The 22,600-nt window shown below is 54.4% G+C and overlaps 6 protein-coding genes across 6 annotated transcripts; 3 read left to right on the plus strand and 3 right to left on the minus strand.

Annotated features, from left to right (window-relative positions):
• Positions 1 to 273: 273 nt before the first annotated feature.
• MAM_00078 (uncharacterized protein) lies at positions 274 to 2,149 on the plus strand (the record flags this gene model as incomplete). The annotated part of the gene is made up of 2 exons (XM_040818878.1): positions 274 to 298; positions 597 to 2,149. 2 exons carry the CDS (start codon positions 274 to 276, stop codon positions 2,147 to 2,149), a joined length of 1,578 nt encoding a protein of 525 aa, XP_040682142.1.
• A 1,610-nt stretch (positions 2,150 to 3,759) lies between these two features.
• MAM_00079 (Transcription factor Nrm1/Whi5) lies at positions 3,760 to 4,910 on the minus strand (the record flags this gene model as incomplete). The annotated part of the gene is made up of 2 exons (XM_040818879.1): positions 3,760 to 4,740; positions 4,839 to 4,910. The coding sequence occupies 2 exons, from the start codon at positions 4,908 to 4,910 to the stop codon at positions 3,760 to 3,762; spliced, it is 1,053 nt and encodes a 350-aa protein (XP_040682143.1).
• A 4,638-nt stretch (positions 4,911 to 9,548) lies between these two features.
• Positions 9,549 to 11,980, plus strand: MAM_00080 (zinc metalloproteinase; the record flags this gene model as incomplete). Its single annotated transcript, XM_040818880.1, has 3 exons — positions 9,549 to 9,923; positions 10,076 to 11,798; positions 11,850 to 11,980. 3 exons carry the CDS (start codon positions 9,549 to 9,551, stop codon positions 11,978 to 11,980), a joined length of 2,229 nt encoding a protein of 742 aa, XP_040682144.1.
• Positions 11,981 to 13,184: 1,204 nt separating this feature from the next.
• On the plus strand, positions 13,185 to 14,184 carry MAM_00081 (phosphatidylserine synthase; the record flags this gene model as incomplete). Its single annotated transcript, XM_040818881.1, has 3 exons — positions 13,185 to 13,263; positions 13,521 to 13,714; positions 13,816 to 14,184. 3 exons carry the CDS (start codon positions 13,185 to 13,187, stop codon positions 14,182 to 14,184), a joined length of 642 nt encoding a protein of 213 aa, XP_040682145.1.
• Positions 14,185 to 15,239: 1,055 nt separating this feature from the next.
• Positions 15,240 to 18,224, minus strand: MAM_00082 (PH domain protein; the record flags this gene model as incomplete). The annotated part of the gene is made up of 4 exons (XM_040818882.1): positions 15,240 to 16,482; positions 16,610 to 16,947; positions 17,036 to 17,523; positions 17,669 to 18,224. 4 exons carry the CDS (start codon positions 18,222 to 18,224, stop codon positions 15,240 to 15,242), a joined length of 2,625 nt encoding a protein of 874 aa, XP_040682146.1.
• A 2,606-nt stretch (positions 18,225 to 20,830) lies between these two features.
• On the minus strand, positions 20,831 to 22,506 carry MAM_00083 (uncharacterized protein; the record flags this gene model as incomplete). Its single annotated transcript, XM_040818883.1, has 3 exons — positions 20,831 to 21,766; positions 21,828 to 22,381; positions 22,443 to 22,506. 3 exons carry the CDS (start codon positions 22,504 to 22,506, stop codon positions 20,831 to 20,833), a joined length of 1,554 nt encoding a protein of 517 aa, XP_040682147.1.
• Between the last annotated feature and the right edge of the window lie 94 nt (positions 22,507 to 22,600).

The following is a 22,600-nucleotide window of genomic DNA, read 5'->3' on the forward strand; positions in this document are numbered from 1 at the left end:
TCTCCCCGTCATCCGGGCCGCAGTAAATTGAGCCAAAACATACTCCGTACACATCCCAGGCTTGGTCTTGGCTCACGGCTTGTTGTGCTCCTCCTGTTGGCGTGACCGGAAGGAAGCAAGGTTTCTGGTGTGGCCGTTGGTGATGAGGCTACTTCCTCGGGCCGTTTTGACAAACGCACCAAGCATTGCTCCTGCAATAGTGTTGATAGCGACGCTGTCGACTAACAGAACCAACCACTTCACGCTGCTGGGCCACCTGTTTGTGGTATCGTCATGTTTGGACCCTTTCCTGTTGCTCGTAAGTCTGATCTCTCACGCGGTAAGGCGTCCAAATCTGGTCATGTCGTAAAACCTGTCTCAAGTCTCATACCATACACATTCTTCTAGAACCCAAAACACTGCACACACAACACATCTTCGTGGGCCTCGGTCTTTGCTAGCCACGAACCAGCCACTTTTGCGTACTGTAGTTAGCTTGGGCCATGCACGTTTGTTTTGGAAACAAATGCCTTTTGCCCGTCTGCTTGTGTGCTTCCCTTGCCTTCCTGCCCATATTGGTTCGCCATCAATTACAATCTCTCTGACCCAGCTCACAGCAAACCTGACCCCGAGGGTAGCCCCAGAGGATATACCCAGCCCGACACCCATCACTCTGCCAAGATATCAGCCATTCACACAAGACGATGTCATAATTGGCGGCAGCGGTCAATCGTTGCCAGCTTTACTTGGACAGACTGGTCGAGACTCGCTTGTTCTGGGACCTGCCGGTCTCTTGGCAATCGGACTCGACCTGAGACTAGACGCCGATGAATCTGACCTGATACCTGATACGGCCTACCTACCAGATTTCCGTCAATGGGACCGCTTCACATCTGAGGAAGCCTGTCGTCAAGACGGCAAGGATCGGTTCCCGTTGAAAAATGGGAACCTGTCCCCCGGGTGCCAAGTATACCTTGAACGCCGGCGAGAACTCTCCAATACCAACGACGACGCCTTTCGCACCGTCAGGAGGATTCCACCCCCAAAGGGCAAGCAGCAGGCAAGATTAGGCAATACCTACGAATTCTTCCGCTGCTTGGAACTATTTACCTCCTTCTGGGACGATCCATCCCGCCCTCCAGAGCTGCCGCCCTCCCCAGAGTTGAGCACGCCAACCGACACACCCAGGCGTATCGAATGTGAGGCCAAGACACATGCTGGCCCATCGCAAACCCCTACAATACGCCGGACCGCCTCCGGTCAGTCCATGCCCCCGGAGTATAGACAACATGTCCTCAACGCCTTCATAAAGCTAGTCGCGTACGATTTCGGGTGCAATGTTTCCAGGGCAAGGCTGGAACCAAGACTCCATCTCAACTCGCCTCCTGGGCGGAAACAACGCAAGTCATACACGCCATCAAATTGTCATTTCGTGTTCCAGAGTCCAATGACACGGGAGACTGCCCGGGCGGGGGTAGTCTACGGTCCTGTCGCCGCAGTGACCGCACGCCCAACCGTCAACTTCACTGGACCGGATGCCGAAACAGCGCAGTCGTCAGACCTGGCACGGGAGGTACTAGCCGCCTTGATCACGGCTCAGCATCGGGACCGCGAGGGAAAAGAGGAAGTCCGCTTCGGACAAGATCAGTGGTGGACGACCCAACGACGCTGGGGCGGCGGCTTAGGGGGCCCCATTGGTCGTGAAATCCAGAGGGACGCCTCCTCCGCCGGAGACGACGGCCAGCCGGCCCAGGACGTGAACGGCGGCCGAAGCAGACCAGCCGTGAAGAGGGCCCGTAAAACCATGCCCATCTACGACAACTACCGCATGGTCCGCCCGCCGCCGCCCTCGTGGGACCGGAAGGCCAAGTACGAGGCCATTGGCAAAGTCGAGGGCGCCGACTATGATGACATTTTCGTGATGAGCTCTCTTTTCCACCACGTGTCCGTTCTGAGGGTCCGCGTCCCTACTCGATTGCTCGAGGTTCTAGACGGGTCGCCCGAGCCGGATCCATCGAGACGCAGCTGGGGCAAGGTCCGGGCCTGGAAAAGTGCGTGGTACGACTTCTTTGACGTCGATGATAGGATTACAGCGATGCGACTTGTGTGGGCGGTCGTTGCGTACCAGATGAGGGAAAAACCAGGCGGAGGCGCACGTGTCCATGGCTAGATTATAAGTAAAGTAGGTAGTAAGTGAGAAGACGGTACATATAAACACGCACATTGTCAATACATCTAGGAAACTGCGTCGCAACACCCAACAGTGACTACAAAGTGCAGGATCAATCGTCACTGAGTGAATGATGTCGTCGTCGCTGCAGCCGCCGCCGCCGCCGCCGCCGCCGCCGCCACGGGCTCGCATTCAAATTCTGTATATGGCGTTTCGTGAAGCACCAAGAACAGTCGCACTGACAAGATGTGTTCGAGGGCAGTCACCAGAGTTGGCCCTTGCATAGGAGGCGCCCGGTGCCCATTTCACAGTCTCGGCCAACTACGGCGTAAAAAGGACGATGCGCTTTTGCAGGAGGGCGCACACTGGAGAGGCTGGGACTTGGAAGCTGAGGCCGGGGAGGGGGCTTCCTAGAATTGCGGCAGTGCCACCTCGTGCTAGCTAGTTCCGTGTTGACAGTCTGGGAGTGTGCACGAGCCAAGGGCTGCTCGTACATTCAGGAATGAGAATGATGCCGATCTTCAAGCGTCTCGAGGGAGTGTACGACGCCGACTGGTGCCCACTGCCTGGTAGTAGTTACCCTGCACTAAGATGCCGGGCCGAGTTGAGCGTAACATTGGCACTCTCTCACCCCGCGCAGCAGTAGCGCGGGGAAGGAGGAGGGGAAAGGAGAGAGTAGAGGAAAGGTTGCGGCAGTTGCTCATCATGGGCTTGATTGTGTTGTCGTCAGACAACCTGATCGGGTTGCGGCACGCCGACATCATAGCAAGGATGCCAAATGGGTCGCTCTTGCATGTATTGCGTCTGATTGGTCAGAGCCGACACAGGCCATCGCGACTTTGGCGCGACGCCGTCGCGTTCCCCCGTTAAAAGACCGCCTGACGCGTTGATTGCCTGACGTGACGCGCCGACTACCTTGGTAAGTTGGCTGAAGAAGTTTGGGTTGCCTAGGCGAATACTCCGTACCCTGCTCAACGTACGTTGAGCACCGAGTGCCCAGGCAAGCATGTCTCGTAACAGACAACAATGAGAAAATTTTCACACATCAAAAACCTATTCGGGTACTCAGTTAGAATACTCAACTTTTCTCGACGTTCCACCTCACTTGTGCTTGATGTCTAACCCCTCTCCCCCCTTCATCCTCCTGCAAGACAAACACATCTAACTCGCTCGTGAAAGCAACGCGAAATGGACAAAATGAAGTAGTAGACACAAGTAATCCAGGCCCTTCGGCCGCCACCTCGCACGCCCTCTTGCCCTCCCAATTATCCTTCCAACGGGGATAGATGCATATACCGGGGCTATCCAGCGACAAGACGAATTAGCCAAAACACCCAAGACGCATATGGTTGACTCCAATCCAGTATGCAATAAATGAAAAATCGACATACAAGACGAACAACATGAGATATCTAAACTCCTGCATCGCCTCATCCAGGGGATGGACTGGGTTCCCGCAATGCTTTACAACTAGGCAGAATCCGTAGTTGCCGCAGTCTAAGTGCTGTAATCATGGTATCATATACACGAAGAAATAAATACGATGGTAAATATAAGAGGCGGCCCGGGGTCGCGGCCCCATCCTTCCATAAGTAGCATTATCGATGGATTTATGCTAGAGGTTCCTCGAAAGTCAGCCTTCGCCTGGTCACGCTGAGCGGTGTGCGAGCTGAAATAGGACCAGGTGTTCTCCATGGCTTCTGTGCCGGGCTAGGAGTGATGTTGACAAAGTCGGCAAAGTCGAATCCCTGACCGGGGGTGTTGGGAAACAGGTTGCCCCCCCCGGGCGTTGTCATCATGGATGAGGGTAGGTCTAATTTGTTGTTCTTGGGTGGAGGGGTGGACAGACGATCCATGCGGCCGCGGTTTGACTTGACCGCTGGAGACGGCGACGCTGCGAGATACAGCAAAAGGTCTGCGCCCTCTTCGCCCGTCTTACCACCATGGTCAGCATCCAAGTTCTCTTTACTTCGCTTGCTCGCAAGGCTTCGGGTTTGCATGGGCGGAGTACGAGGGGGAGACGACTGAACGTTGTTGACGTTGAACGAATGTGCGGGCAGCAGGTCGTCGTCGTCGTCGGGCGCAGCAAAATTTGGCGAGGTGAGAGCCGCCGTCATTCTGCGATGCTGGAAAAATGACACATCTGGTCCTCCTGATGTGGTAAAGTGCTGTTGACGCCGAGGCTTGATAGGTGACGACTGTGCCAAGTGGTGACTGTCTTTCCACGCGGAGTGTCCCGAGAAGGACTTGTGTGCTGTCGGCGATGCGCGAAAGCGTTTGCTCGGGCTCGAGGCCGTGTGATCAAACGATGCAAAGTATGTACGCTTTCGGTGACCGGAGCTTCCATTACTCGACCCGATAGCATCGGAGAATATTGGCGCCTTGAGGGGCGAGCTCATCAGTGCTTTTGTCGGATACGGCAGGTCGGATGCGCTCGAGGACGAGTCAGACAGAACGTCCCCATCGCATAGGCGTCGTCTGCGCATTTCCTCCTCCAGCTTGGGTTCGATGGAATCGAGTGTCAAGTCCTCCCAGCCATGTTTGGTCTTGAATTGAGCCAAGGCCAAGCGGTTCTGCAGTCTGCGTGCTATCTAAACAAGAACAAGTGTCAGCCGTGCTTGACGTCGGGTTTGAGACCGACTTTGCAGTGGCCGAGAGTCCGGGTAGGACTGTTGTTGCTCTGACTCACCTTGCTGACTTCTGCCCGCTTCAGAACACTGTCGACAACATCCTCAGGCTGTTTCTTCCACGGAGAGGACATGGTCTATTTGCTGGCAGAGAAAACGAGGACAGAATAAGAGAGGTGCTACTGGTTTCTCTATAATCGACCGACCTGTCTCTCTTCACGACTGCTTCCGGGAGGGGGGGACGTGAATTGACGGTGTTGCGGGCAAAGTTGGGGTTATGGTGAATCGTGATGGTGGTGCCGCATGAACTTCCAGATTTTGGAAGGGAAGGGAGGTGGGATTGGGGAAGAAAATGCATGGCAGCCAGCACTTGAGCACTGGGACGCTGGGACGATGGGGCGCCTGGGCGCCTACAGAGTACAGACCAGTTGGCTGCGCAGGCACGTGTGGATGAGCCAGACACCATGCGCCCGAGTCGTCCTGACAGCGTGACAGCGCTGAGCCCTGAACAATCACAGAACCTGGGCGACAAAACGGGTCTGGTGAGACGGCGGCAGAAACTTGAGCCAAGGCTCGGCGGCTAGGACCCAAACGAGGCGTAAGCGCAGTGAAGGCTGCGAAAGGCAGGCGGCCGAGGCAGGCCCCACCCATGAGCCATCTCAGTTCCCAGTTCCAACAGTGTACGTATGTACTTAACTTAGTACTCAAGCAAACCAGTTGCACTTATTAATCTGTACATCCACAGTGATTGAAGTGACCGGCTGTAATAACCCGGCGCCTCCCTCTCTCCCTGTCTCTTTTTTTTTGCTTTTCGTCTTTTGATTTTTATTGCCCTCATTCTCCATCAACCTCTGGTCGCCTATGGAGTGCGGAGTAGCGTCATGTCGACTCTTCATCAGCCGTCTTTCTTCGCCTCCTCGGACCCCGATTGAGTGGTCGAGGGGGAGATATGACGGGCATTGCTATGCTCAAGGGTCAAGACTCAAGACCCAGTCATGACAGCCATGGCCATCTCGATTCGCGCATGATTGGGGTGGCTTGATAATGGCCGGAAAACTGACATGAATAATTGCCCTCTCGCAGAGCAGAGCAGAGCAGGTGACATGTTCCAAGGTACCTAGGTTTATATTTATTTTTCGCGCAAAGTTCCGCGACGTACGTACGAAGTGCACCAGAAAGACAAGCAAGTGGTTGCCCTTGCGATCGAACCAGCGGGAGGAATCCGGTTGTACAGTAGGGAGACATGGAGGAGGCAAAGGGAAAAAAAAGAAAGAAAAAAAAAAGCCAAGGCCAGGCGGCTTCTACTTCCCTGGCCTGTGCTGCCCGCGTCACAGATCGACGGTTGCCCTGTTCTCAATGTCGGATCAATCAGCTCTTCCAAAAACTTTGGAGATGGTTGATTGAGATGTGAAAAACACATGCCTTCTGACTGCACACATTCCAATCCGATCCACTAAAGGTAGGACATATTTGTCGGAGCTCCTCGATTTAGAAAGCGATTGCCAGTCGAGAGGAGCATTAATAATAGTAGCACAAGTTCAAGGGAGCATTCAATGTCGTAGCCGTGTGGTTCACCAGTTGGCTGTGATTGTGGTTGATGGTGAATTTCAATTCCCATCTAAATTCCCCGAGATGCCGTCTTCTTCACTTGAAACGGGGCGATCTGCGCAAGACAGTGCATGCCATGTACTCTGCACCCGAGCCCTACTTGAAATGCTTGAAAAGATGTGCCGAGTGCGTAGTTTGATGAGCAGCGGAACGGCTTCCTTCGCCTGACTTGCTAGCTCGCAGCCTAGCATACTTTAAGTAAGTACTTAAGTATATTATGCGCGCGCTCAAACCCCGTTCCACTTGAGCACCATGCAAGGAGTACCACGTACCGCGGTTTATGTTCTCAAGTACTGAAATGCTTAAGTACTTAGAGGTAGGTGCCTAGGTACTTAAAGTAAGTAGATAAGATGGACACGTTGCGCTGAATATGATATGCTTGGCCAGTACGGAAGACGGAGTAGCGACTACTCGTATGAGTTGGCCAAAGTAGCCATCAGTACGGAGTACCGTTGCCACGTAGCTGCAAACAGCCAGCTGGGTGGTGGGCGGCCTCTGTTTCGCTCTTGCCCCCTTCCTCCCCTCCCTCAACCCCTCTCTCGACTCTTGGTTTGGAGTGTTTTGGCCGGTTTCGACAATGAGGACCCGGGCCGGCCAGCCACCAGACGAAATAACTACTCCTTGTCCAGCTGGAGCAGGTGGAGAGGCAGCGGGAGCCACGAGTCATCCCGAGATGGATGACCAGTTTCTACTCCGTACTCGGATTAGCTTGAAGATAACTACGAAGTCGTACCGATTAGTTAGGTCAAGCAGTAAAGTGGTAGGTAGATGTGTACAAGGCAACGTGTATCGAGGCGAGTTGCTGAGCCAACCCAAACAACCAAGTTTACCAACCAACCAGCTAAGTACCTACCTAAGTAGGTACTTGAAACCTAGCAGTAGGTACCTGTCTACCTAAGTACCTAGGTAGGCAGGAACGAACGACTACTTACTTGTACTTTTCCTCGGGCCCCCTCGGGCGACTTTGGCCTTCGTTTGGTACAGACTCGTTGGTCGACCTTTGTCGTCGGCTTCAAGTTCTCAAGCTTTAATTCTCCTCTTCCGCAGACTGCGGATTATTCATGCATGGCGCCCAAAAAGAGCCGTAGAGTTGGGCCCGGAAAGAAAACAGGGACATTGCGACCAGCACGGTTGATACAAGACGTCATATCGTAGATCTCGATGACCAGTGGAGACCACACATGCATGCACTGACATGCGTCCTGGACTCCCTGTATCGGTTAAATCCAGGACTGGGTGGGGATTCACTTGACTGCAAGTGGTGTTCGTGGATCCATGATACAGATGATACAGTCCTAGATAGCAAGGCGCGGAGTTGCCAGCAGGCATGCGCATGATACATTGATTCCAGGAAGCTTGTTCACAGCGAGCCATTATCTTGGAGTCTGGAAAATTTTTCAGTAGACAACATTGAAGCTACTCGGGTAATAAGTCGACCGGCCCCCTCTATCTGGCACGTATGGCGAGGAGCCAGGGCATGGCCCTTGTTCCATGTTCCAAGGCGGTCCTTGGTTGGTTGGTTGGTTACCTCGGTAGGTGCTTGTTGGTTAAAATTTCCGTGGTCTCTTTGGACAAGCTCGGGGGAGCAGGCAATGTGTTCACCACACTGACTCCTAAGATAGAAAAAGACAGCCTCCCAGCCGCGCGCCATGCCGGCATTTTGCCCTCCTTGCCGACCTCCTCATGTTGGGTGCTTGCCAACATCTCGTATCAAACACGAGCGAGCAAAGTGCTCCCCAGCGATAACAGCCGCGGGGCCGCTGGCCAGTGGTAGTGGATCCGGTTCGTCAACCTGGTCCGGAGTACGGAGTATCCGCGCCTGAGTTTGCATGCGGAAGCAGATGCGGAAGCGGAAGGCACCAGTTGCAGCGATTAGCGCACAAAGAAGCCCTCCCCACCAGACTTGATGCATCAATCATGCCAAGTACGGTTCACAGCGCCCCAACCTAGATATGTATGTATTGATGTCTGCTGCTCAGACATGACATGTGTCCAGATAGATTTTGCGCCTGGTCGGGGACTTGGGACGACCGTTGTGTTACGGTGCTGTGCTTGCTCAGCCGGCCGTTGCTGCTGTGCCACACTGCGTCACTGTGTGCCACGGTCTGGTGCTGATGCCATTGATGCAGCTGCGATGCACCTCCAACGGCGCCTGGGAACCACTCTCGACCACTAAATAGTTGGTAGATTACCACCTCCCAGATGTCGGTCCGAGCCCCGCCTCCCCCCCCTTCCCCCCTCGTGCGCAAGACCTGCGCACGAACGGCTCATTGTCTCGAGCACGAGAAAGCGAGCCATATCCTGGTGCGGTACGGAGTGCTCCGTGCCTTGCCACTCAGCGGCAGCCCGGCCCACGTTCATCTCCAAGTAGTTACGTAACTTACTTACTTACTCAACAAGTACCAGGTAACTTTGGAACTCGACATGGACGCCTCAGAACCTTAGTTTACTATTTGGCTGCGGAGGCAATCTCGACCGGCTGTCCGGTCCGCATGCTCCAGCTCGCTCGTACAAGGTTGCGCTGCCGTGCTGCCGTTCTGCCGTCCTTACTGACGTTTTGACCTGTTTTTAGCTCGTCACTCGTCCACGTCTCCTTGCCACCAGTCTCCTGGTTTCCTTCACTGTTGAAATTTGCTTCGTGTCTTCCTCCTCCCCAGTTCCCATCAGCCACTTGTCCTTCCTTCTTTCTGGGAGAAGCCCTTTCCCTCGCTGGCTGCCATTGTTCCTCCTCGCAACCTCGAAGCTGTCGACGGCAACCATACCACTTGGCGACTTGACCAGCCTGCGACGTTTTGACTTTCCCGCTGAATTTCCGACGAGTTTGACCCGAAACCTAGCACATGGGAGCGTCATTCGCATTCTTCGCCGCTTGGACGCTTCGCAGCTGACGATAGGCGGCTTGCTCCCATCGCGCTTTGTACGAACGCTCCATAGCCAGCCATTCGTTGCTTCTTTCAGAGCCGTTCCACCCGTTTCTTGCCTCAACTCGGGTCCATTGTCCCTCCCGCCATCACGAGTATTACCTCGTTCACCGCTCTGCAACGACGTCGTTGATACCGAGTCTTGTCGAAATACATACATAGACAACTGGCAGTCAAAGGCCCACGCTGGCATTGCCGTCATTGCTCGCCAAGACAAAACTCCTCTCCGCTCCGCGAACAAGTATGGCGCCCACGTTCCTCAAAGAACTGCGCCGCCGATCAAGAGCAAGTTTTCGAACCGACAACTCTACCGACGCCTCTAGCGATGGCGCCGCCAGCCAAGGCACTTCGCCATCAAGTGGCTCCGTCACTCCTCCGTCTCTCGCTCAACAGTCCGACCCTGCCCTTGATCTTCAAATCAAGAAAACCAACACTACGCAACAAAACCAAACCCAGATGGCCCACCCGGCACGACCCATGATGTCTCCTGCGAGTAATAGTAGTAGGCACAGCGTGTCGGGCATGTCTGGCCTTGGAGCTCCTCCTAGCAATGGTCGAAGCAATGTGCCCTTGTCTCAGTACGCCCCGCGAGTACACAATGTCTCGGAGAACTCATGGGTGCGTCTTTTGTCCTTGGCCAGCCCATTGTGTGACTTAATTAGTGATCAATTGGATTGATCGTCCATGCCCTGCCTGCCAATCTTCTGCAGCCAACTAGTAACACGCTTCACACTTTCGAAATCGAAGCCGTGCTGACCACTCTTTTCCAGGTGTACCAGAAAGTGCTTTTGCTGCATGGCACCATTGGCGAGCCAGGACAGTGCTCCATGGATGGTAACGTGGTTGTCAGCCGATATGACGACAGCTTTCCTGCCATTAGCTGGCCTGTTTGCGAATCTCACTTCAAGGCTCTGGTGTACTTGCAGCCCGGACCAAATAAATTTCGACTCGACTTCTCCAGCCCCAAACTTGCCAACAGCTCGTCGTCGAATCCTATCCATGCCTCATACCTCACTGTCCACATGATACCCCCAATGAACGCTCCGCCACTACAGCTTGCGATTATTGTCGCAAAGGATTCGCCGCAAACCTTTGATGCAACCCCTGCTCGGGCAGAGAAAGAGGGCAATGGGTTGGACACGGCCGTACGAAAATTCCGGATGGCGGCATATCTCTGGCAAGCATTCACCGCAGAGCAGATGTGGAGGCACAAGCTAGGACGCCGGGTATTCCGGTATGAAGAGGAATGGACTTTGGGCTCTGCCAACTATCGCGATAGAGAAAACGGCACCATGCGATCCGAGGCTCGAATCCACATCATTCGCTCGGACAAAACTGTGGCTGAGATCCTCGACTTGAATAAAGCCCAACAATGCGATGAAGCGACCGACAAGAACGCCTTGTTTGGAGTGGCTGCTGACGCTGTAAGGGAATACTTCAGGCCCCTTCCGGGTCAGAAGAATTACGTCTCGGTCCTTTTCCTTGATGCGCATTGGGACGCCCAGGAGAAAGTCATTCGAGGCCACGCTGCGCTGGGCGGTAGTGCTGGAGACCTGCAGCTTGCCATTTTTGGCTCGCACTGTCTGCAGAGCTACCCTTCCAGCTTCGAAGAAGTGGTGCCTGCTTTCACAGACTGCACCCCTACGGACACGAGATATATCGCGAATGATTGCAATGAGGCGGGAAGCTCGTGGGAGGCGGTCAACATTGGGATTGGCGCTCACTTGCATGAGACTGGGCATCTGTTTGGCTGCCCACATCAGGAGTCCGGTATCATGCTGAGGGACTATGTCGTCTTCAATCGCTCCTTTGTCCCACGAGAGGCCTTCTCTACCAGGACCAAATCAAAAGGTGGTTTGGTGACGCAGGCGGACGAATGTGGCTGGCACCGCCTCGATTGTTTGCGATTCCGAACCCACCCAGCGTTTAGACTGCCTAATGATGCTCCTTTAAACCCAGATGACAGTGTCCAAGCATTCGCCATCGAAGGGGCCACGGTCCTGGCAATGGCGGCAACCGGCATTTCCTTTGTGGAGGTTTTGGGTGAGGGAGACGATGTCTGCCATGCGTGGCTTGAATACACGACGGAGAACGGGCCAGTACAGCGCCAACTAGCCCTGAGTGAGCAAGATTTGCGAGCGCGTTTGCCTGAAGCTAAGCGCAAGGGGCGCATTTCAATATCGATCAAGTCTCACGGGGGAGGTTCGCTAACCATCCCCGACTTCAAGGAGTTCACCTCGAGGGGTTCTATGGTGAAGTTGGGAAACGGCAAGACTGCATCTAGAAGCCAGAGGCTGGGTGAATCCAAAACGCAAGGCAGCGAACCACAAGAGTTTGTCTTTACCAGTGCAACCCAGCAAGACAGAGTCATGTGTCGAGTAATTGTTTACCACGGGTCGGCTCTAGATGGTCTGGAGTTTGTATACGACGACAGTACCTCGCAACTATTCGGCAGCAGGGGTGGAAAGGCTGGGGGCGACACATTTGAATTTGGTGAGATATGGCGATTGCTTTCACAATGGTGAGCCTGCTAACCTGGTGCAGATGTCCGTCGTGGCGAGTACCTGAGCGGACTCTTGGTCCGAGCAGGTCTCTGGATCGATGGTGTACAAATATTGACAAGCTTGGGTAGAAAGTCGGTCATTTTTGGCAACGCTCACGGAGGCTCTGCGTAAGTTTGGGAAATGCAAGGGTGTGTGAAGTATGTGATTGCAGACGCTAACGGCTCTTTTTTTTTCCCTTCTTCGCGATAGCCACACTATAATCCCACCACGCGGCTACAGCATTTGCGGCATTTCGGGCTCATGCGGGTCATGGGTTGACAGTTTATCTGTTTTGATCAAGCGATGAAGCGATAGCCAGGGGTTCACGATTCCTCGCTGGAGTCTATTTCGAAGACGTTGACGCCGCCTATGGTTTCGCCGGGTGAAATGATGGAGTAACTGCTTCAAATTTAATTAGCTGGTTATGTCGAACTTGCCAGCGCTAATAGACGTCTCACGGTCTTGAGACGGGATTGAGCGGGTGAATGCGGGAAGTCATGCGCGGTGGTTCCTCAGCCTCTGCCGTTGGGGATGTTTGTCGGCACAGGTAAAAAGTCTTGGTGTTGCGCATTGACTACGACCAAGGCTATATAGAAATACGCTGAAGCACGACGGCATGGTCATTGTATTGTGCCTTTTTTTTTCCCCTTTTCTAAATCATTATCATTGACTGGACGTGGCGGAAGCACAGGAAGCCAGCGAAGGTCTGTCTGGTGGGGGAATTCGCAATGATATACAGAGCACTCATAGCTGGTAAGTAAAGTACATACACATCGGTCTGGTAATTGGAATGGGCAAAGTTGCATTCATAGGATAGAAATAATTTGAGGGTTGGGAAACAAGGAATATCTGCTGGCGATGATCCGGTGCAGGTTGGTGACGGTGATGACGTCAATGGGCCTGTCCAGGTGCCGGCCAGGTCAGGGTCTACCCAGGAGCCAGCAGCCAGCAGCCCCTGGCCCTTGACAGCCAACCGCCTGACCACTTGCCCCGACGCCGCCACGGCCACGGCCACCGTCTCCCCCCCCTTCTCTCTGTCTGTCTGTCTTCTTTTTGTTGGTTGCCTCTCCAAATATTCTTGCCGCCTCTTATCCGCTCAGCACCAGGAAAACAAGGTCACGGTCACGGGCACAGTCATTTCGTCATCGTGCCTCGTCGCCAGCTCACGACGTCGTTGGATCAGACGCCATTTCTGGACTCAACGCCGTCTCTTCCACTCTTCACGGTCCCGCTGAAGCATTTCGCCCTTCGACTTTGACCGCTTTAGCCCCTCGCCTCCTCAACGGCCGTCTCTGAAATTGAAGCTCGCGACTGGTCAGTATCGCAGGAAAAAAAAATGTCCAAGAGAAGCAGCGTCGCGTCCTCGAGCGCGAACGGCGCCATGGGAAAGACTAGCTCCAGTAATGATCAGCCTGGTATGTTCTCCGGGTGCATCTGTATCCAGGCCCGTTCCGAAACTAACTGCCTGGCTTGCTTCCTTGTGAAGCTATCGACAAGCAAAAAACGTTATTGTCCGCAGACGTCGGGCACTTTTCCCTCGTGCGGGCCATGCACCTAGCCGACCTCATAACCTTGATGAATGGTATTCCTCCCTCCCTTTCCAGCACACAAACCACATGGCGACGAGTCGGGCGTCTTTGGCCCGCTTACTGACTGCCCATCCCTTGCACAGGCTTCTGCGGAGTCATGTCCACCTTCTCGTCTCTGCGATACTGTCTGGGCGATCCGAACTCGTTGGGCCATGTCTGGCTGGCGCTGGCCTTCCTACCCTTCGGCCTGTTTTTCGATTTCCTCGATGGGAGGGTGGCGCGGTGGAGAAATAAGAGCAGTCTCATGGGTCAAGAGCTAGATTCTCTAGCCGATTTGGTGCGATTTTTTCACTTTGCAATTTCCTTTGCACGCGATGCCCCGTGCATCGCTTCACTACAGTAGACGCACATCCTTTACTGACGCCTTGTTTCATCCAGATCTCGTTTGGTGTCGCGCCGGCCATGGTGGCGTTCACCATTGGTTTTCGATCCACCCTCGACACGGTTGGTCTCGCATTCTTCGTCTTGTGTGGCCTGACGCGTCTTGCCCGCTTCAACGTCACCGTTTCAGTGCTTCCCAAAGACGCTACGGGCAAGAGCAAGTTCTTCGAGGGCACGCCCATCCCGACGTCTCTCTTCCTCGACGGCCTCATGGCATATTGGGTGTATTGCGGTCATGTCCTGGAAAATGTGCCCTTTGGCGCATGGTCACAGGACTCTGCGCTAGAGTTCCATCCCGCAGTGCTTCTCTTCATGTTGCATGGATGCCTGATGACGAGCAAGACCATCCGCATACCTAAGCCATAGCAGGTATTCTCCGGCCTCGGCTCGCGTTGTTTGGCAGTCGGCAGCAGCGCTGATTGGATGAGAATGGGCAGTGTAATGAGACGAGGAGTTGAGCAGAAGTTCCTCACGGCGCTGTGGATCGGAGCTTAGGGTTCGCTTCTTGTGTATCGTGGCAACGGAAGACGCGGGCCAAGAAACAGGTGACTTGCAGTATGGACCCGCGCAGAGCGACAGAGCAGTTTTAGCGCCGAGAGAAATTCAAGAAGTATAGCGGAATAACGAGGTACACGGAAATGAGATATCGATGCCGGAATAGACGTTGCGAGGGCTGGGCGGCAGTTTTATCAATACCCGCAGCTTCAGATGGAAAGTCCATGCCTGAAGAAATAAAAATGAGATTCATGATTTCCCACTGACAGTTGCACGGACGGGCTCGGGCGAGAAGAGCCACGGGAGTGAGGTTGACGAAGGAGCTCTTCAGCCGCCATGATGGCACCGCTCGAGCCGTCAAGGTGCTGCGGCAGGTTGCCGCCCGAGGCGGACCTGAGTCTCTCTCCTGGTCAAGGCGCCTCTAATTGGTGTGTTTTGCCTCGTCAGCCAGCAGCCCGTTACGGTACATCAGAAGCCGTTTACATGCAATTTGTGTCATGTAAATAAATACCCCGTGTTTGCAACTACCTAGATGAGCATAGTGTACAGCCGGTCGGTCGTACGACAACAACAAACAACAACAGCAGCACTCGACGTCCTGCAGGCCACGACAGCTACACTCGCGGCTGGGGAAGAAAGACATGGCATTCGAAACAGCAGCGTAAAGCAAGCCCACAAGGAATAAAATAAATGTAGAGCCGCTCTCACAATCTTGGGAACAAAACACCCTAGCCTAGCAAATTATAACAGGGTGGACAAAACAACCCCCCCCCCCAACCAAAGCACCACAGCATGTACAGTCAAAGAATGTAGGGGTAGGATTTACTAAGGAAAAGACATGACAAGGAACTCCTCCATCAATTGCCTTTTAGGAACAAAGCGACAATGGAAAGATCCTCCAAGTGAGGGGAACAAGGGGCGCGGGCTTAGGGCGAGGCCACACCGCTGCCCTTTGGAAATTTCCCGGGAATGGACAAGTTCGAAATGGTGGCAACGCTTTCCGTCCCGTTGTCAGCGTCTCTCTTCGATTTGACGTTCTGTCCCAACCAAGCCTCGGCCGGGGTGGTATGTTTGGCGGCGTTTGCTTCGGGCCTTGCTTGGAGGGCCAACTCCCGTTGAGTTTCAGATCTAGGAATATTATTGGATGCCAATACAACGGGACTTATCCTGTCGCCCGTCGCGTGACCATTAACGTAACCTTGGCCGTTCTTTTCTGTTGCGTTGGGAGTGTTCCCCACCACTTCGCCGTTACTTGGGTTGTCGAGCCTGGTATCTACAGTTTGCAGAGCTGGTGCATTCGGAAGCTCGGAGGCTTCAGGAGCAGCGTTGGTGGCTTTGCCGTCGGGGTCGTGGGGTACTTGATGTCCTTGTGAGCCCACGACAGCGCCGGCGAAATACCCGCCGTCTTGGTTTGACGGATGGGATAGTCGTTCACGCATGTATGGATTCACGCCGTCATGATGCCCCTGCTGACTTGCCATGGCAGCTTGAGATGGCACATCTGTTACTGGAGTTTGCTTGGTGCCTCCGTAACCCATGTGGTGCTCCTCATCATGGCGTAGACGTTGATGGTCTTCTTGCCCGGCCACAACGGCAGCGACAGGCGGAGCTCCCGCGGCCGCATGGGGTTGGGCACCCGAAGAATGATCCTGGTGGCCGGAGCTTACACTAGAAGGCGATTGTGGCGCCTGTAAGCCACGCTGTGCGTTGATTTGAAGATCTGATGGGAACCGCCCACCTGGCTGAGGCCGTCGGGAAACCATGTCCTCTCGTGGCTCTGGGTCAACGTCCATTTGATTTGCAGAGAACGGCTCCTCGTCGTCTTCGTCGACGATGCCATCGCTGCTTACGGATCGACGGGATGATCGGCTCAAACTTCGAGAGTGAGTGCGAACAAACTGAAATCGTTCTTCGGGATTTTTCTCGGTCAGGGCCTTGATGTCCTCGTACCATGCCATCATAGTATCATGACTCTCGGCTCTAAAAACCCAGGTGTGCCCGCGGTGCATAGTGCCAGTTTGCCGCCCTTTGAGAATGAACTTGTTGGATGAGCCGCCCTCTTTCGAATGGGAGCCAAGCTTCTGCTCGGGCAGGTAGAGTGACATGACCGGAGCTTGTGCTTTGTCCGCCGATTTGAACTCGTGGAGGTGTGTCGTTGAAAGGACATACCTGGGCAGGGCAATTGTTAGTTGACCTGCGGTACGTGCTGATTGAACTTTGAAAGCGGTACGGATCGCAGGTAAAACAGCAGGCACCAAATGAAGCACGCAAACCACGGGGGCATACTGTCACTTACCATCCGGCAGTGTAGCTCTTCAAGTACTTGCTCTTGCGCTCCAAAAGCCCGGCTCGAATCTCCTGTGCCGAGACGTGATCCTGGCCGGGATAATGGATCTGATCAGCGGATCGCATCGGAACGGTGGGGTCGACAATCTGGTCATCATGAGTGACGAAATGAATCCATTCTTGGTCCTTGGGCATGCTAATGGGACCTTCGCGCAGCTCATCCACCACCGCATAGGCATTGTCGGCTTCGCGTTTAAGAATGCCCGCGTACGCATTGTAGGCCTTTTGGATTTCTCCAACAACAATTGACTCCAGTTCACGACCAGAGCCTTCAAGGTTCAAATACGCCTGTGGAAACGGTCAAAAAGGTGCGCTTCGAGGGAGGAGACCCATTCCCAGCGGGTGAGAATTCGTGGGCTGGGGAATGTGTGCTTACCTGGTGAAGGTAGTTCTCTTCGTCTATCTGGCGCTCGACCTGTCGGTCAACGGCAAGGCGCATCAAATAGGGATCTTGCTTCCCGGTTGTAGATGCCGAGTCAAGGTCCGTCTTGTCGAGCACATCAGCGAGAGCACGAACGGCTTTGGAGGTGCCCTCCATCTCGCGATCCACCGAGTTCTTGAAGTCTCCAGATAAATGCTTGATTTCCTTGATTTTCAGCTGGAGATCGCTTCTCAACCCTGTCAAGGCCAAGATGACATCCTCTTCAATTTCCTTGGACTTGTTTGCTTCTTGAATGGCAGCCTTGTTGTAGTTGCGAAGAAATTGCAGGGCATCGTCAATACCGGCAGATCGAAGAAAGTGAGGGGGAGCCGAGATAGTATTTGCAACGTTGGCAAGCTTGACGAGGGCTTTGGACCGCTGCTCGTAGTGCGATTGGATCTCACGAAAGTAGGATATCAAGTCTTTGAGAACTTTTCTCCAGGCTAGAGTATGCTAGCATTAGCAGAGCAATCCCACGTTTGAATCTGCAGCGAGGGCCAGGGCCAGGGCCAGGGTCAGGGTCACGGATGGCGAGGCGACGAGGCCATGGCACACGAGGGGAACCAAGGAAAAGGTCAGTCGACGTACTCTGGAATCTGTTGGCAAGGACATCAGTCGGAGCGCCAGACGTGGGGATTGGGCAGTAAAATGCGCTGTGGGCGTCGTCCGGGTCCGAGACGGAATGCAGGGCCAAACTCCTGACACTACCGGGTCTGCTGCTGCGGCGACTGCTACTGCGCCTGAGACTGCTGGTCCGTCTCATGGATGACTTCTTGCGGAGCGTGTTGTTTCGCACCGGCAGCTGGTGATCATCGCCAGCAGCGAAGCTGTGCACGGAATTGGAGCGCTGCATGGCGGCGGGATTGGACTGATAGCTCTCGTCGAGGATGGAGCTGCCGCGCTGGCTGGCGTCCCACTCCTCGGTGAATCTGCCTGCACCTGCCAGGGGAGCCCGAGAAGCGTCGTGATGGAGATTGTATTCCTGTCGGTGCTGTTTCTGCTGCTGCTGCTGCTGCTGCTGCTGCTGCTGCTGCTGCTGCCGCCGTCGGTGGTTCTGGGATTGGCTGCGAGGAAGGGAGGCGCTCCGGCTCAAGTTGGCATTGGAAGTCTGCGGTGGAAGAGAGGACGATGCCGAACGATCCATGGAGGGCGGCACCGGCGCTATTAAGGCCGCAGGGCCAGGGGAGCAAGCAACGTCACAAGGCTTGGTCGACAGGAGACGTAGTGAGGCAGCGAGGGTGAGTGAGGTTAGGAGACGACGCAAGCTTGGCCACCAGGGCCAGATCCGAGCGCAAGTAGACACGGCGGGAGCGGCGGATGGTCGCAGCATTGAGAGGAAGAGACGAGGGGAGGGTGGGGAAGGTGTTGGGGGGGGGAACCCGCCGGCCGCCGGGGAGCCGGGGAGCCGCACGTTGGGGAAGGCAGGAAGTCAGTCAGTCGTCGGTCAGGACTCAGGACATGGAGGGCGGCACTCTGGGAGGAAATGGCACCAACACACACTCGGAAAACTACCATGCCAGACTCTCATCATTCACCAGTCTTGTCGACGTACGAGCCTACTTTACCAATTGCAGCAAATCTCGAGCTCAAAGACGTCGGCCCGGCTCGGCAATCCAACTTGATCTCTGGCACAGTTACCGCCCAGGTCCCGCTGATGCTAAACAACAACGGTGGGAAGCGAGCAGCCAGACCATCTACCTGCGCGCCGACAGTCACCAGTGCCGTCGATGGATGGCTCCCGCCGCGTGCCCGTCCCATTATAAGAGGCAACAAATATCCCGCGTTGGGCACCGTTGATTGACCCATGTCATGGTGGCCGCCGGCGTTGACGCAATGGCTTGCGTCCCAGTGAGCTTTGGCCCCAAGCTAGCACACTCCGTCTCCCCCGATGACTAAGTACTGACGAGATGGAGTCGACGCTGTTGATGTCATGGACACGAACAAGCCAGCGAGGTGGGATCCGGTGGCATGGGAAAACAAGCAGTAGAGAGAGAAATGGCATCTGAACCGACGCGGGGCCGGGGGGTTGGCTACGGTTTCTTTTTGCCATGCAACGCCGTCCCCCCCCTTCTCTCCTCCCCAAACAAGTTTATGACCCGTTGATGCGGCTACAACCGTTGCCTCTCGAGCCGATACCCAGCGGGTATGCAAGGGTGGGAGTGCGCATCCAGCTACTAGTTCGCTCTGTGAATCTTGCACGGCAAACAAGTGGTTGTCATGTCGACGTGATACCTGAGGACATATACTTGTGCTACGGACGGCGACACACAGGTGCAAGAAGGGGAAGCTGTTCACCCTTCTCCCACAACATTCAATGTCAGAGAAACATGTTGCTTGGGCAGCGTCGGCACTACCTGGCACGGCCAAATGATTAGTGATTAGTTACGGAGTACATCTGCGACGTGTCGACCCGGGAGGCCAAGCATCGTTTGGGCATGCCAAGAATGGTCATCCAGTGCGGTGGAAGACGTGGTGGAAGATGATGATGTCCCAAAAAACAGGCAGGCGTCTTGGCACTTGGGCCACCTTTGGTGGTGACACGGTAACACCCATCCATGATGAACTGAGACAGCCGACTCCCATGGCACGATGGAGACACCGTGCGGACCCAGAAGAAATGACGTCAGACCGTGGCTCTTCCAAGGTGGAGGCCTAGCGCTTCACAGGGTAGTTAGATTAAAGATAATTTCACACCTCGGCTCCCCGTTTCTCAGTCTACCACAACAGACCAGTTGAGTCGAAAACACTCATCAGCCCGCTGCTTCTTCAATCAAGAAGGTAGACGCTTCAAAGCGGCTCCGACAAGACTCCATTGCGATCCGGCCACGAGAACACCGCCCACAGGCGAGGTCAATTGATGACTTTGCAAATGTGATGGACGGTGCAGATGTATCATGACGTAATTCTAGCCATTTTAATCTCGAGTTTCAAAGACTTCGCCTCACTTTGGGGTTAGCTTCGGGTTAGACCGTCTGGAAATATAACGTACTACGACAGCCTACGGAGTAGTCGAGCATTGACACAGACACAGATTGGATCGAACGTAGAGACGAGCGCCTTGGCGGGGCCGCTCGCTGTGGAATCTGGATTCGTCTTGACTCTTGACACGTCCCCAAGTACGTTAACTAGGCAGGCAGGCAGGCAAGCAAGCAGTTGTGGCAGATCCAAAACGACGCCGGAAGCGGTCGCCTTGGCCTGTGAGGCCAAGATTGCGGACATGATAGTAATACCGCTTCCCTGAATAGTTTCTGTCCCAGGAGCCACGGTGGGGGGCTGGCAGTTGTAAACAGGCATCGCAGCACGCCTGACTCGAGCCGACAGATATTTGCAACCAGTCAGTCGTGAAATTGATAGCTTGCCATCCGCTGACTGCAGGCTGCACCTCTGCGTGCTCTACACAACCAGCTGATGCGGCCAACGACACGAGCTCATCAGTTTCAACCTTTGTTGTTTGTCTATTGCTGGATGAAGGTGATTTCGCACCGCTATTGACTGCGCGACGCCATAAACGCCACGGAAAAAACAACCCAGATGGCTATACGTACTTGCGCCCTCGGCATATACCTACCTACCTACCTGAGCATGGGGTACGCAACGCCCCCTTCCGTCAGCGTTGTCGGACCGTGTTTCCAAACAGAGGAGCGCCATGCTCTAGACACGAGCTACCTCGAGAAGCCACCACGACAACGAGAAATCAACCAGTAATCCGTGCTCAACCATGTTTTCACATTCCCCGAATCCTCGCCGTCCTCAGTCAGGGTTAGCTTCGTTGATGGGTTCTATGGGCGAATGCTCCGTGAGACTCTTCCTTCGACCCCAGCGCCGCGGCGGTGGTGCTTTGGGGGGAATCTTCTTGCCTTCTCCGTTTGCGCTCCCACAAGCCTTGGCCGCCTGGGCAAATGGAATACCATGTCGATGTTTCGGGACAGTGGGAAGCGTTTTCCTGGGCCCCATGGAAGATTCCGTGGCATTGGCTTCCAGATTGGCATTTTCGCGCACATCTGATGCAGTCGAGGCCTTTCGACTCGGAGTTTGGACCCCAGGCCGCTCCATCACTCCCGCCACGTCACCGACGCTAATACTGCTGGCATATTGTGACGGCGACAGGCTGATTCCAAGGAACTGGCGGGTGACTCCAGCCTGGCCCGTACTTTCCTTCTCTTCCTCCGTCTCTTCGATCCATGCAACCTTTGCTACCCGAGCTACCAGTCGTAGGGTCGTCTCATCCGCGGGTGCAAAATGGGCGTTGGGGGACCCGCGAAGGACTCTCAGAACACGAAGGACCTCGTCTCTCTTGTAGTGAGGTGGCTGATTGAGTTGGGTGTGAGCCAACAGCGGGTACATGACACGCAGGTACGTGTGACGCAGAGATATCTTCTCGTCCGGGAGATCCATTAGATTCCGAATCATGACGTCCAGCAGAACTCGCAAGTCGTTGGTGTAGAAATATTCGTAGGTGGCTTTCGTTGTAAAGAGTAGATATAGTAATTTCAAAATGAGTAGTTGAAGCGATGTTTCTGTTTCCCGATTCAAGAGCAAGATGACATTCTCGCCAAAGGTCCTGTACAGGGGCCCGTCTAGACTCAGACATTTAACAATGCGATTGGTTAATGGAGTCGATGTCGCATTTGTAGGATCCGTTGCTGAGTCGGTTGAGGCGAGCATGTATTGTTCATTCAAGACGAGCTGCGGTAGGTCAGTTTTGACAATGTCCCGTCATTTAATCCAGTACACCTTGCTCGCTCACCAGAACTCGAATGGTGGGGTAGTGGTACGGATCCTGCACATCTTCGGAGACACCTTCAATGAGCTGGAATAGATAACGGACGAAAGAATCATCAACCAGCGCCAAATCGTCGAGCTTGAGTCGTTCCACTCGGGACATTTCGTACATTATCTGGAGCAGGAGGCGATGCAGTCGAGGGTCCGCATGCTCTCTCTGTGCATTTATAAGCTCTAGAAGCCTGGGAAAGCACGATTCCTCAATCATGCGTGGGAACGTCGACCCATCGCTGCAGCCGTCAAGAAACAGCAAGCTGGTGATGGCATGCAAGGGCCCGGCCTCGTCTTCCTGCAGTAGACTGTGGATTATCTGAGTCCGCACGTAGTCCCTATTGTTTCTGAAGATGTCGCTCTCTAGCAGCATATGAGCGCAGGCTAAAAAGTCGTCGTGCGAATCCGCGGTGCAATGTCGCAGCTGGGTTGTGATTTCCAACCACTTTCGAAGGGTATCGTCGATGGATTCGTGGCTCGCGCAATCGGCGACGAGACATTCGTTCATCTCTAAATGAGATGCATAAGCTGCAACGAAACAGAAGGAGGCGGCCCTCGAAAGACACAATCAGTTACAGATACGACCAACCTGTCCAAAGTCGATGCTCATCCTCGGAGCTGACTGCAGTGACAACTTCGCCATTGTCCTCCATGGCTGGGTGTCAAGTCAAATGACAGAGGGACACTGGCAGCATCGGGACTCTCAAAGCCGGTGCACGGCAGCAACGTCCGCAAGGCAAACGAATC

Source organism: Metarhizium album, assembly GCF_000804445.1.
Source record: "Metarhizium album ARSEF 1941 chromosome Unknown scaffold_1, whole genome shotgun sequence".
NCBI lineage: Eukaryota > Fungi > Ascomycota > Sordariomycetes > Hypocreales > Clavicipitaceae > Metarhizium > Metarhizium album.